The sequence below is a fragment of the Mizuhopecten yessoensis genome, unplaced genomic scaffold, assembly GCF_002113885.1.
Source record: "Mizuhopecten yessoensis strain PY_sf001 unplaced genomic scaffold, ASM211388v2 scaffold5965, whole genome shotgun sequence".
Taxonomy (NCBI): domain Eukaryota; kingdom Metazoa; phylum Mollusca; class Bivalvia; order Pectinida; family Pectinidae; genus Mizuhopecten; species Mizuhopecten yessoensis.
In genome coordinates, this window is record NW_018406312.1 from 237609 (window position 1) to 251482 (window position 13874).

At 38.5% G+C, this 13874-nt stretch overlaps 1 protein-coding gene across 1 annotated transcript in view; it reads left to right on the forward strand.

The window, feature by feature from the left end:
- The window catches only part of LOC110451336 (fibrillin-2-like), a 95227-nt gene that overhangs the window by 69524 nt on the left and 11829 nt on the right, over positions 1 to 13874 (forward strand). The window contains exons 34-47 of the mRNA XM_021499282.1: positions 372 to 518; positions 867 to 1028; positions 1743 to 1910; positions 3472 to 3627; positions 5007 to 5106; positions 5237 to 5364; positions 6040 to 6195; positions 6978 to 6995; positions 7205 to 7363; positions 7914 to 8090; positions 9427 to 9798; positions 11883 to 11902; positions 12714 to 12777; positions 13494 to 13655. Of these exons, the coding sequence (XP_021354957.1) occupies positions 372 to 518; positions 867 to 1028; positions 1743 to 1910; positions 3472 to 3627; positions 5007 to 5106; positions 5237 to 5364; positions 6040 to 6195; positions 6978 to 6995; positions 7205 to 7363; positions 7914 to 8090; positions 9427 to 9798; positions 11883 to 11902; positions 12714 to 12777; positions 13494 to 13655 (1989 nt within the window). The remainder of the gene's footprint in view (positions 1 to 371; positions 519 to 866; positions 1029 to 1742; positions 1911 to 3471; positions 3628 to 5006; positions 5107 to 5236; positions 5365 to 6039; positions 6196 to 6977; positions 6996 to 7204; positions 7364 to 7913; positions 8091 to 9426; positions 9799 to 11882; positions 11903 to 12713; positions 12778 to 13493; positions 13656 to 13874) is intronic.

The following is a 13874-nucleotide window of genomic DNA, read 5'->3' on the forward strand; positions in this document are numbered from 1 at the left end:
ACGGTAATAGCATTGTATCCTTTTGGTAAGGTTATTTACATTAGCACCTTCCTTATCAGATTATTGAGATCACTTTTATTCTGTTACTATTTTTCATCTCAAATTTATTGCCATTATTATGGGATATTCTTTTTTTTCTTCTGAAATTTCTAGAAGGATTTTGCATCGATATTTATCTGACAATTGATAAATTTCTAACATTTTTCTTTCTGCTCCCAAGAACAAGTGCAAAAATTAAGCATTCACAAAAAGTGATGCACCATATAATATTGACAACTTTTGCCTGTTTTAATACAGTCTACAGATCAGAATCATAGGTTATTTATTGTCCTGTGTTTGATGTGTGGGATCTCCTGAATGTTTTTACCTAGAGTACAAGCACAGTCCATGTGGTAAAGACCGTCCCCTTCAGGCTAAGAACGGCACTACTCTGTATTGTGGTAAGGGGGGACAAACCTGTCCCAGCGAATCTGACTGTAAAATAGGAGCCGCTGACGAGTATGCAGTCTGTTGTCCTTGTAAGTAGTTGTTAACACAGCTGTACTTTGTAGTGTTATCATCTTAAATTGACATCAGTGATACACAAAAGCAGGATAAACTCCTGCCAAATACCCATTTAGCAGTCATTTCCTGTTAAAAAGTAATTTTCTGTTAAAAACTCAGATAAATACAGTGAAATAATAAGCTTAATGGCAACTTTCTCTTATCCTCTATCTGGTATGACTTAATTGCTTCCCAAACCTTTTAAAAGTTACAGAAATGGTATAGAATATTGTGTGTATGTGTAAACTGGGTAATCAATCAACCAACTCATCATATCGTGATTACTTAGCAACTTCGTAACAAATTGTAATTTATCCTACCAGCTGTATATTATGAAGAGAAGCAGAAGTGTGCCAACTACCACGGTGGGTACCCCATGCATATGCGTAATGGCACTCGATATGACTGCAGCAACGGGAAGGACTGCCCCTACCATGGCCGATGTATGACCGATGAGAATGGGACCTATGCTGTCTGTTGTGGATGTAGGTTTTAGTAGTTAAATAATCTCTCAGATATTTAGTTCACTTGGAAAAAAAATGAAAAAAAAATGAATTTATGAAATTACTCCAAATGCTATCATGAAACAAAAGTTCCTTGTATTCCTGGGTCTAGGACAAGGAGTTGATACCAAGCTGGTAAATGAATCCTCTCATTGCCCAGATCAAGTGTGGTTTAGAATTTGAGCTGATCAAAACTCTAAAATGGGCACCCTGAACTCTGCTTCACTGTCCATCAACTTGTTTCCGTAATACCTTTAACAGATTTGATCTAATTCGGTACAAGTCTATTTCTAATTGGACTTACCTGATGAATTCATATTTTCTTTTGCAATCCAAATTCATTATGGCCACCACTAAAAGACTACAAGCATTTAAGATCCCCTTCTTCTGTACATCAGTAGGGGATTTAACCAAACTTGATGTGGAGCATCCTTGGACCATATATACAACATGGAGCGGACGATCTGAAAGATTTATGTTTTTATTCTCTATTTTCCTTCGCAAGGACTCATTTATTTATTATCTACTATATATATATATATGGGTTGTGCAGCCCCCTCCTTGGGGGCAGAAGGGTGGGGCCCAATATGGGAAAATATAAGTCTTGAAAATCTTACTTAAACATGTTACTTTGCATGTCACAAAGCAACCCTGTATTTTGTATATCATAACTTGAAGGCTGTCACTCTTTTTCAGATGTTGGTGATGGTGACAAACCATGTAACTATTTCCGAGGTGGAGAAGAAAGGAAATACCAGAATGGCACTTCCTTATTCTGTGGCCGTGGCAACCACAGAGTCACATGTCCTTCAGACACTGCGTGCACCGTCCATCCTGGAGATGGTTTCGCTGTGTGTTGCCCAAGTATGTTAACAGGATCTGACTATTCTCTACCCGCCTCATTTCTATTATTTACAGGCTTTGAAAAGTTATTTTTAAATTCTAGTCAGATTTTTATTATTATACCCCCTGCAACGAGGTTAGAGGGGGTATACTGGAATCAGCTTGTCCGTCCGTCTGTCCTTTCGTAGAAAAAGTCTGTCCGGACAACTCCTATAGCAATGGACCAACTTCAATGAAACTTTCCAGATATGATAACTACTACCTGAAGTTATTGCCCTTTGTTGAACAAAACCTGAAACTTTTTGTCCGTACAACTCCTCCTAAAGTTTTGATTTCAACGAAACTTTCCAGATATGATAACTACCACCTGATATTTGTCGAGACTCCTCCAAAACTATGGTGCCAATTTCAACGGCCGTTTTCAGATATGATAACTACCCCCAGATGTTGTCCATCCAGATATTTGTTTTCCAACCATATTTTATGGAATCAGGCCCTTTGTTGAAAAATCTTTGTCCTGAAAACTTCTCCTAATCTACTGGGCCAATTTCAAAGAAAGTTTACAGATATGGTAACTGACCCCTGACATTGTGCATCCATGTATTACTTTTTCATTCAAACCCTTTTAAAAGAAGTTATGTCCCTTTGTTGAAAAAGCCTTTGTCTGCCTCCTAAACTACTGGACTGATTTCAATGTTAGTTTACAGATATGGTAATTATCCCCTGATGTCATGCATCACGGTAGTATTTTTTTCATTTCTACCCTTTTTAAGGAGTTATGGCCCTTTGTTAAAAATCTTTGTCCTAACAACTCTTCCTTAACTACAAGGATGATTTCAGCAAAACTGATTCATCTGGGCTAACAAAATTTGGTTTGCATTTGGAGGGAGTACAGGAAGTTTGTCAGTGACCATTATACTTCAATAAGTGAACAGTTTAGTGAATAAAGAAATCATTACTGGTGGGACGCTATGGATTTTTTTTGTAATGCTTTGTCTTAGTAAGCCTTTACCTTACAGTTCTGGTTTATATAGGAGCAGGGGGTATTAGTTAGCCTTTGGCTTACAGTTCTAGATTTGTCCAAATTCCGACAAACACTGTTATAGGTTGCAAGCCTTTTGAGGATGTTTGAACATTTCAAAATTATTCTCAATTATGTTTCTAAAAAGTAAAATTATAAAAAATATCATGACCAGTAGCGTAGCGGTTGAGCTCTCTACTTTATAATCAAATTAAGAGACCTGTGCATCAAATCCCTGTGATGGAAATGGGGGTGTTTTTGTGTGAAAAAGCAAACTAAATGTAAAATAAATAAATTTCTTTCTTGTATGGAAAAAAATGTCCATGGTAAAAGTGCAAGTAACTCCAAGTCAGAAAAATGCAGGTCACATTGAAAACTCTTCTTTGTTCGAGATACAATACAGTGCTTGGACCCTCCAACTTAAGAATTAACCATTCTTATCAATTTTGTTAATGGCCCCAGATAGAGGTACATCTTCTTTATACCCCCACCAAATTTGTATTTGTTGTAACAGAACAATATGATAAGTGTATGGAACTCCCTTTTTTACTTTTTCTTCAGAGAATGCAACGAAGCCAGGCACATGTCCAGCATCAGCTGATGTGACCACAGAAACTAATGGAGACACATGTGCAGATGTCTGTACTGCGGACACCGACTGTGACGGAAATATGAAATGTTGTTCTCGAGGATGTGGCCACTCCTGTCAGAAACCAGGTATCTAATGATCAGCTATTCACGTTGACTATTATTCTCTTCAGTAATTAATGAGACTCCATTCCTAATTAGAGCTGTCACAATACACTGTACTTGTGGTTAAATATATAACAATATTAGTGCTACAGTTTGATTATTGTTGTATCCTGGTCACTTGGGTTATTTCAATCAAGTTTGGATTATTATGCCTCAATTTAAATGAATTTGACAAATATTTCTCTCCTTGCTTTTGCATATGCAAAGTGACCTAGCTGTCCTTAATGTTTCTTTTCACAGGTTTGTTTGGTTAACTTTTTCATTGATATATGGAACTGAAATTGTGTTCACTCTTTCAATTTTAAGTTTGCCAGAGTATTGGTTAAAAGACTGACTGTCATAACTGTTGTGTGAAAACTGTTTCCTTATCGCCGATTAGTTGTTATTGGCCAATCAAAGCAAGTGTTACACTGAACTTAGGCTGAAATGGTACACACTAATGGTCAAATCATGCCGTATGAGAAATAAAACGAAATATATCGTGAATCAAATCAGATACAAGTAATTGAGGTACAACTACATTGCAGTGAGTTGTGTCATCTCTATTGCTCTTTGACTTATGATAACTATATGTCTGTGAGCAGACAGCATTACTTTACCATCTCAGTATCTATATCCTATGATAAGACACTAACTCATTGTCTATAGCTATCCTTCATTGGTGACACCGTTACTCATTGTGTATACCTGTCCCTCAGTGATGATCAAAGGTGTCAACCTCTGAAACCTCCAATGAGGAAGAAAGTATGTGACACACAAATGAAAGTGCTGTGCTCAATTTATCTTTCCCTTTTTATATATCAAAATAACTCCAAAAAGCATTCATTTGATTCAGACACACTTGTTATGATCGTTACGCACACCCTCCAGTAACTAGGAGATCATTTGACAACAGGATGTAGATTTTGAGTTTGTGTGAGTTTGGACTTGAATGGGAGAGTTTCGAGGGAGATTGGTGAATATTTGGTCAAAATGAGGGAGGGAGGGTTGATAGCTATGGATGAAATATTATAATTCATTGTCCATAATTATCCCTAGGGCTGTAATGAGACACCACACTCATTCTCTGTACCTACCCGTATTCTTCATCGATAGGACACCATATTACACCGGTGTCTTTATCTATCCTTCTGTGATGACCGAACATAATTCAATACCTAAAATAACCATCTATAATGCGATGCCAAACTCCTTATCTATATTTCTATAATGAAACATCATAATCATTGTCTATAACTATCCTTCTAAAATGAGATGTCTTACTAATGAGACGCCTCACTCCGTGTTTAAACTCTCCGTCCTTAATGAGACACCATAACTCATTGGCTATTATTCTCCTTCAGTGATGAAAAGACCAAAGACAGTTTGTCAGATGAAACAGGCCAAGGATGTGATGGATCTCCAGACAGAGGGAGATGTTTGTGCAGGCGTATTCATCACAAGGTACAGTTTTACTATATATTTACTTCTTTTCATTTCAGTTTTATGTTTACAACTTGAAATCCTCATAGCATCAATGTTATTGGAGGTAATCCAAACTAGTTCTTTATTGATGTGTTGGGTCTATTGACAGATGTGATCGTAACGGTAATTACAGCCGTACCCAGTGCCAGGACAACACAGGTGTGTGCTGGTGTGTCTCCCGTAACGGTACAGAGATCTCTGGTACCAGGAGGATAGGACGACCCCAGTGTAATAAAGGTAGATAAACACTAGTGACCGTGTCAGTGATAGCTGTATTTAAGATTGCAACATGAGCATGCAATTAATTTAATCTCAAAGGGGAATGAGAGATGAGCTGGTGAGATACAGAATAGTATGACACGTGACTGTGTCAGGAGATGAAATTCATCAGTATTGCTTTTAAATTCTATGCAAGAATAACAAACACTTGTATTCAGTCTTTGGTGATGTTCATCTTACTTTCTTTCATAGAACATCCAATCTATGGCAGTATCACATTTTACTTCAGATCTCTGGGAATGGGAATTTCTGACACTTGTTACTTGTAAAACATCCAATTTATGGCAGTTTTGGTATCAATTGTTAATTCCGATCCCTCGGAATGTAATTTCTGACACTTGTTACTCGTTGAACATCCAATCTACGGCAGTTTTGGTATCAATTGTTACTTCCGATCCCTAGGAATGTAATTTCTGACACTTGTTACCTTTAGAACATCCAATCTACTGAAGTGTTAGTTTCACTTATTACTTATAGAACATCTAACCTATGGGAAGATTAGTATCACTTGTTACTAGAAAACTGTTCAATTTATGGTAATGCTAGTTTCACTTTATATTATGTTTCACTAAGTTACTAGACCATTTAAGGTACATGCTAATAAACACAACTTGAGTGTTGCCTGGTTTGTAGCTACCCGGCCTGGCCAGTGTCCTGTTATGGTCGAGCTAGGAGAGAATGATCCCACACCCATGTGTACAGGTCCCTGTGTCTCTGATGACAACTGTACAGCAGGGCGTCGCTGCTGTGAAAAAGCTGGATGTGGACCATCATGTCTGGCTGTTAGGAGTAAGTATGGTTACATAAATTTCTATCCTTACTGTCTACCTAGCGAAAGTCCATGATAAGGTTTTACACTCTTCTATATAAAGTCATGTTTCTGCTTTATTATCCAGAGAGTGAAATATATAGCTTTAAGATCTATATTTAAAAAATATGTTAAAAAACAGTAAGTATTCAAATTTAAACCAGCTAACCAGTATATAAAATACAGCCTTATCAATGAATGAAATATGAGCATATCCAAAGAGTTGCAAAGTGCACATTTTTAAAATTGAGGCTGACAAATGCATATTTAATAAGTGTGCTTTATTTTTATTTTATTTTTTTCTAAAATTATTGCCACCTTTAATCTGAGATGGGTTTTCAGCATTTAACAACTTGTCCACCATTTGTTGGCCACCATTTGCAATTACTTAAATGAACTAAAATTGTAATTATATTATACTGGTGATTCCATTTCAAAAAGTGTTGGCATTCGACATTCATGTTTTCCTGGTCAAAGGGTGCATGATTACAACTGAAGTTATTTAATTTCATTGAAAAGAATGGTAGAACAAAAATCAATGTATCGTGTATGATATTTACACAAAAATGAATGCTGGAGATAAGATTTGTGAGGTTCAGCACTCAGCAAAGCCTCATGCTGAAGTTCAAAATTTTGCCCTTATATCACGCAGGAGTCATTGGTTCAAGTAAGCTTTATGCATAAATCTAATGCATAGGAAAACAGGTCACTTGCAAAAATGTCATTCATCTTTGTGCTACTATTTATTTAATTTCTTTTGTAGCTAATCCGGTGCCTGAATGTAAGTGTTTAAATCAAATATTAAACATTTAAAAATGATTTGATTTTATTTTTTGAAATTCTATTGAACCTAGATAATACTAATAGTACAATATTGTAATGATTTTATAAAACTTAACTATAACTTAAGCAATACTTGGATATTGATTTAGACATACAGTGTTTTGATATTGTATTGTTACCTGTTCAAGCTTTCTTTGATTGTTTTAGTGTGCCCGTCCAGTGTGAAGCCTATGTGCTGTGACTTCCTGCAGTGTGTGGACCATGTGTGCCCCGCCCATCCAAAAGCCAAATGTCGAGTCAACCCCTGTGCAGGCTGTCGGGCAGAGTTTTATGACAAATACAGTAACAAAGTCAACTGTACAGAAGGTATCCAGCTTTTTGTGAACGTCTCACACAGATCATAAATATCACATCTCCAGCACACACGCAGGCATATACACACATAGGGAGATATTAGCCAGGTGGCATAGGACTATAGTTAGCGCCTGATGAAAAAATGAAAAAAACATCCCAACATCGTCAAGTAATCTGAGGTAATCTACTGATAGCATCTTAGGATGATCATACTCAGTCAGACAGTTGTATAACAAGAGTCCACACAGTTGTTTCGAATGTTAGCAAGTTGCCACTGTTTTATCTAAGAATTCTGATTACAAAAACCAAGATTTTTAACAGATATTAATATAATAATATACAATGTTTGATATAGCGCCCTATCTAGCTTGATACAATTAGCATATACATTAATCAATTCAAAACTTGATTGACAGTTATAAAGGGTGATAAATATGCCAGTCTTAGCCTTCCTTGAAAAGAAGCTAAAAAAACCTTTAATAAAATACGTAATCATAAGGTAAAATTAAGTACAATAATCCTTTCTGAAAATGCTGTGCTGATACATCATAATCCGTTGCAGGTATGACCCCATGCCAGTTACAAAAGATGAGAGCTGACATAAGGAAAAGCAACGCAACACGCAGAGAACGCATCAAAAGGTACCTTGACATGATCAAGCAGGAACAGGAAGAAAATGAAAGGCAGGACAGAGGGACTACACGACCTGAGGACACAGTACCCATGATAGAGGAGACAGGTAAGACAGGACAGGGAGACTACATGAACTGATGACACAGTACCCATGATAGAGGAGACAGGTAAGGCAGGACAGGTAGACTACATGAACTGATGACACAGTACCCATGATAGAGGAGACAGGTAAGGCAGGACAGGGAGACTACATGAACTGATGACACAGTACCCATGATAGAGGAGACAGGTAAGGCAGGACAGGGAGACTACATGAACTGATGACACAGTACCCATGATAGAGGAGACAGGTAAGGCAGGACAGGGAGACTACATGAACTGATGACACAGTACCCATGATAGAGGAGACAGGTAAGGCAGGACAGGGAGACTACATGAACTGATGACACAGTACCCATGATAGAGGAGACAGGTAAGGTAGGACAGGGAGACTACATGAACTGATGACACAGTACCCATGATAGAGGAGACAGGTAAGGTAGGACAGGGAGACTACATGAACTGATGACACAGTACCCATGATAGAGGAGACAGGTAAGGTAGGACAGGGAGACTACATGAACTGATGACACAGTACCCATGATAGAGGAGACAGGTAAGGTAGGACAGGGAGACTATATGACCTGATGACACAGTACCTATGATAGAGGAGACAGGTAAGGTAGGACAGGGAGACTATATGACCTGATGACACAGTACCTATGATAGAGGAGACAGGTAAGGTAGGACAGGGAGACTATATGTCCTGAGGACACAGTACCTATGATAGAGGAGACAGGTAAGGTAGGACAGGGAGACTATATGACCTGAGGACACAGTACCTATGATAGAGGAGACAGGTAAGGTAGGACAGGGAGACTACAAGAAAACAGGTTCTGGCTGTCCATTCATGTACAATTATTGCCAGAGTACATCGCAAATACTTGATCTTAAGCTTCACACATGAGTAAATCACGCTTTAGATGGCTACCTTTTGGTATTTACATCTTTCTGATTTCAAGGGATTTGTAGTTGTGGTGGAAACTGCAAAATATGTACATTTTGCTGTTTAATTTGGAGCACATCTTAAACATCTATAAATTATAAACCTCAAACTTGCCACATGAGTCAACCAAACCACAAAGAGATGATTTTTGTTGTTATGAGTTTTCCGAGTTAGTCATTTTGGAAGTTATCTTTGAATCAAGGCCATATTCCCACAAATTTGGTGTTTTCATTTCAACAGGATGAGCATTGATATTGAAAACTATGTCGTGGTATTTCATGGGGTTGAGTGTGTATATTATGTATCTTGTTATTGTTACAATAGGAAAAGGATAGGAGATGTACAGTAAGCAAGAAAATAGAGTCAAGAATACTATTATAAGAGTTGTGTTTTTCAGACAAGAAGGATGCCGTGTGTAGACAGCCCATGGAGAAGGGCCCGTGTGAGGCCTACATCTACAGGTACTACTACAACCACACTCTAGGCTCGTGTGTCCAGTTCAAGTACGGAGGCTGTGATGGTAACAAGAACAACTTTGAAGATGAAGATACTTGCAATAAGACATGCCAATTCTACAAAGGTAAAAACCAATCCATAGACGTACCTCCATTCTGCGTACCAAAACCTAAAGTGGGTGATTGCAAGGCCCTAATTCCCAAGTACTTCTACAACACCATCACAGAGAAGTGTGAGATGTTCTACTGGGGAGGGTGTGGACAGGACCACACAAACATCTTTGACACAGAGGACAGGTGTATGAAAAAATGTGGTACGTATGTGTGACCATTAGCATCCATTACTTACAATCCGTTTACACACAGTACAATTTGATTGGGTTTCCCAGTTTTTGAACATGTGAATGAAAATATCAGCAATTTGAAAAACTCACACCAAGAATCATACGAAATCAGAGCACCAGCAAATCGTATAAGGTCCCATCTGGTACAACATATACTGAAAGGGACTAATAGTTTGCACTCCATCAGTCTGTGCATCACTTTGTGTGTGTACAGGTGTTGCAGAAACATGTTACAACTGTATGTAGGTGTCACCTGTGTGTACAGGTGTGGCAGAAACATGTACAGCTGTATGTAGGCGTCACCTCTGTGTACAGGTATGACAGGAACATGTTACAACTGTATGTAGGTGTAACCTGTGTACACAGGTATGACAGAAACATGTTAGAACTGTATGCAGGTGTCACCTGTGTGTACAGGTATGACAGCAACATGTTACAACTGTATGTAGGGGTCACCTGTGTGTACAGGTGTGGCAGACACATGTTACAACTGTATGTAAGTGTCACCTGTGTGTACAGGTATTAAAGAAACATGTTAGAACTGTATGTATAAAAGTGTATTAGAAACAGTGTTAGAAGTGGAAGTATGTTCATGAATATCTTTTCATCTTTTTGCATTCAATTTGTATTTAGGTATCACCTCTGTGTACAGGGGTGGCAGAAACATGTTACAACTGTACGTAGGTGTCACCTGTGTGTACAGGAATGACAGAAACATGTTAGAACTGTATGTAGTTGTCACCTGTGTGTACAGGTGTGGCAGAAAAATGTTACAACTGTATGAAGGTGTTACCTCTGTGTACAGGTATGACAGAAACATGTTCCAACTGTATGTAGGTGTCACCTGGGTGTACAGGTATGACAGGAACATGTTACAGCTGTATGTAGGTGTTACCTGTGTGTACAGGTGTGGCAGACACATGTTACAACTGTATGTAAGTGTCACCTGTGTGTACAGGTATGACAGTAATATGTTACAACTGTATGTAGGTGTTACCTGTGTGTACAGGTATGGCAGAAACATGTTACAGCTGTCTGTAGGTGTTACCTCTGTGTACAGGTATGAGAGAAACATGTTACAGCGGTATGTAGGTGTCACCTGTGTGTACAGGTATGAAAGAAACATGTTAGAACTGTATGTAGGTGTCACCTGTTTAAACAGGTATGACAGAAACATGTTACACCTGTATGTAGGTGTCTCCTGCGTGTACAGGTATGACACAAACATGTTACAACTGTATGTAGGTATCACATGTGTGTACAGGTGTGACAGAGACATGTTACAACTGTATGTAGGTATCACATGTGTGTACAGGTGTGACAGAGACATGTTACAACTGTATGTAGGTATCACATGTGTGTACAGGTGTGACAGAGACATGTTACAACTGTATGTAGGTGTAACCTGTGTACACAGGTATGACAGAAACATGTTACAATTGTAGGTAGGTGTCAACTGTGTGTACAGGTGTGACAGAAACATGTTACAGCTGAATGTAGGTGTCACCTGTGTGTACAGGGATGACAGGAACATGTTACAGCTGTATGTAGGTGTCGCCTGTGTGTACAGGTGTGGCAGACACATGTTACAACTGTATGTAAGTGTCACCTGTGTGTACAGGTATAATAGAAACATGTTACAACTGTATATAGGTGTTACCTCTGTGTACAGGTGTGACAGGAACATGTTACAACTGTATGTAGGTGTTACCTGTGTGTACAGGTGTGGCAGAAACATGTAACAACTGTATGTAGGTATCACATCTGTGTACAGGTGTGGCAGAAACAGGTACAGGTGTATGTAGGTGTCACCTGTGTGAACAGGTATGACAGAAACATGTTACAATTGTATGTAGGTGTCATCTGTGTGTACAGGTATGACAGAAACATGTTCCAACTGTATGTAGGTGTCACCTGGGTGTACAGGTATTACAGAAACATGTTAGAACTGTATGTATAAAAGTGTATTAGAAACAGTGTTAGAAGTGGAAGTAGGTTCATCAATATCTTTTCATCTTTTTGCATTCAATTTGTATTTATTCTTTTACTTTCAGCTCCAGTTGATATTTGTCAAGTAAGTATCATAACTAAATGCCAATTCCAAAGGTTATTATATAATAAGAGCTCAGCATCATATATATGGGTACCCTATAGTAATCATGGTATACCTATGTCGTTTCTATCCCTCCATCCCCACTTTCATTTCCGGAGATTAAGATAGTCTAAAATTCTAACATTTTATATTGTTATATTTAGATGTGCAGTAGGTGTTTAAAATCTTTCTAAGGTCAAAGTCAAGGCCACTTTATTTAAAGATACAATACGGAGGTATACTGTCAAAGGGGGGGTCCAAAATGGCTCCTCCTTTGATTTCAATTTTCTTTTGGTGAGGTGAAGACCTAAACCTTATCACAACAAAAACATCCATAAAACTGAAGTTCTCCAAAAGCCGGAGTTTTTCCCAAAAAGACGAATATTTTCAAACAATGCACTGAAGGATCATTTATGATGCAAAAGAATCTGCAGATCATATACTACAGTATACATATAACAATCCCTTGCTTTGGTTAGTTATCAGATATGTACAGACAAAGCAACAGCCAGAAGCCATCTGAAGCAATGATATTTTCCAGACAAAAAATGTGTTCATCTTAGAATAAAAGTATCTTATAACTTTTGCATACCAAAAATATTTTGATTATAGAGGACTCAAGTAAAAAACAAAGAAGTTACTCCTGATCTGCTTTATAATTTTATGTGGCTGTCAATTTAGGAAGAAAGAGATTAAATCTTCAGAACTACATGACCATAACCTTTCTAATTCAGTTTGTACATAGTATCTTAAATGTTTGATGTCATTGCATCAATGTTGTACTTGTGTTTAGATCAGGAACTGTGGGCCAGAGTATGTATGCCAGCCTAAGGGTAAAGGAGATGCTGACTGTATTCGTAAGTTTTACTGATCACCCCCTAAAATGATAGCTGATACTTCTGATTAGAGAGGGAGTTCAATGTTACGGTCACCATACTTCTGAATAGAGAGGGAGTTCAATGTTAAGGCCACCATACTTCTGATTGGAGAGGGAATTCAATGTTACGGCCACCATACTTCAGATTAGAGAGGGAGTTCAATCTTACGGCCACCATACTTCTGTTTAGAGAGGGAGTTCAATGTGACGTCCACCATACTTCTGATTAGAAAGGGGGTTTCCTGTTACGGCCACCATCCTTTTGGTTGGAGGGGGAGTTCAATGTTCCGGCCACCATACTTCTGATAAGAGAGGGAGTTCAATGTTTCGGTTACCATACTTCTGATTAGAGGGGGAGTTCAATGTTACGGACACCATACTTCTGATTAGAGGGGGAGTTCAATGTTACGGACACCATAGTTCTGATTAGAGAGGGAGTTCAATGTTACAGCCACCATACTTCTGATTAGAGAGGGAATTCAATGTTACGGTCACCATACTTCTGATTAGAGAGGGAGTTCAATGTTACGGCCACCATGTTATGTTCTACACATTTCTGTACTGGTAATTGGATGTCTTCGTTTAGTATGTTAGACCCTGAAGATGTAGTGTTTAAATACACTGCTGATGATCAACTCATTGTTGCATCAGAGGGTGTTTTCTGATTTGTCAGAACTGTTTTACATCTTTGTTCAGCCAAAGATCAGGTGTCATCTGGATTCCAGCCGTATGTACCCCGCTGTGAAAAGGATGGTTCTTACTCTCCCCAGCAATGTAGTGGCGACACCTGCTGGTGTGTGAACAATATGGGTCGCCCCGACAACAACACAATCTCTGTGGGAGATGCCAACTGTACAGGTAACTAATCCAATAGTCTAAAGTACACTATAGGGGCTCTGTACGGTAATCAGTGTATGTAATAAAGACGTTTAATTTTGACCTATCGTTTGGCGCCACAATGGCCAAGTGGTTAGGGTTGTCTGACTGCAGGCATACAGTCATTAGCCTTCCACCACGGAGTTGTTGGTCGAGGACTTCTTGGGGCAGTTGCAAGGTACTGGCCACAAGTAGGTGTTT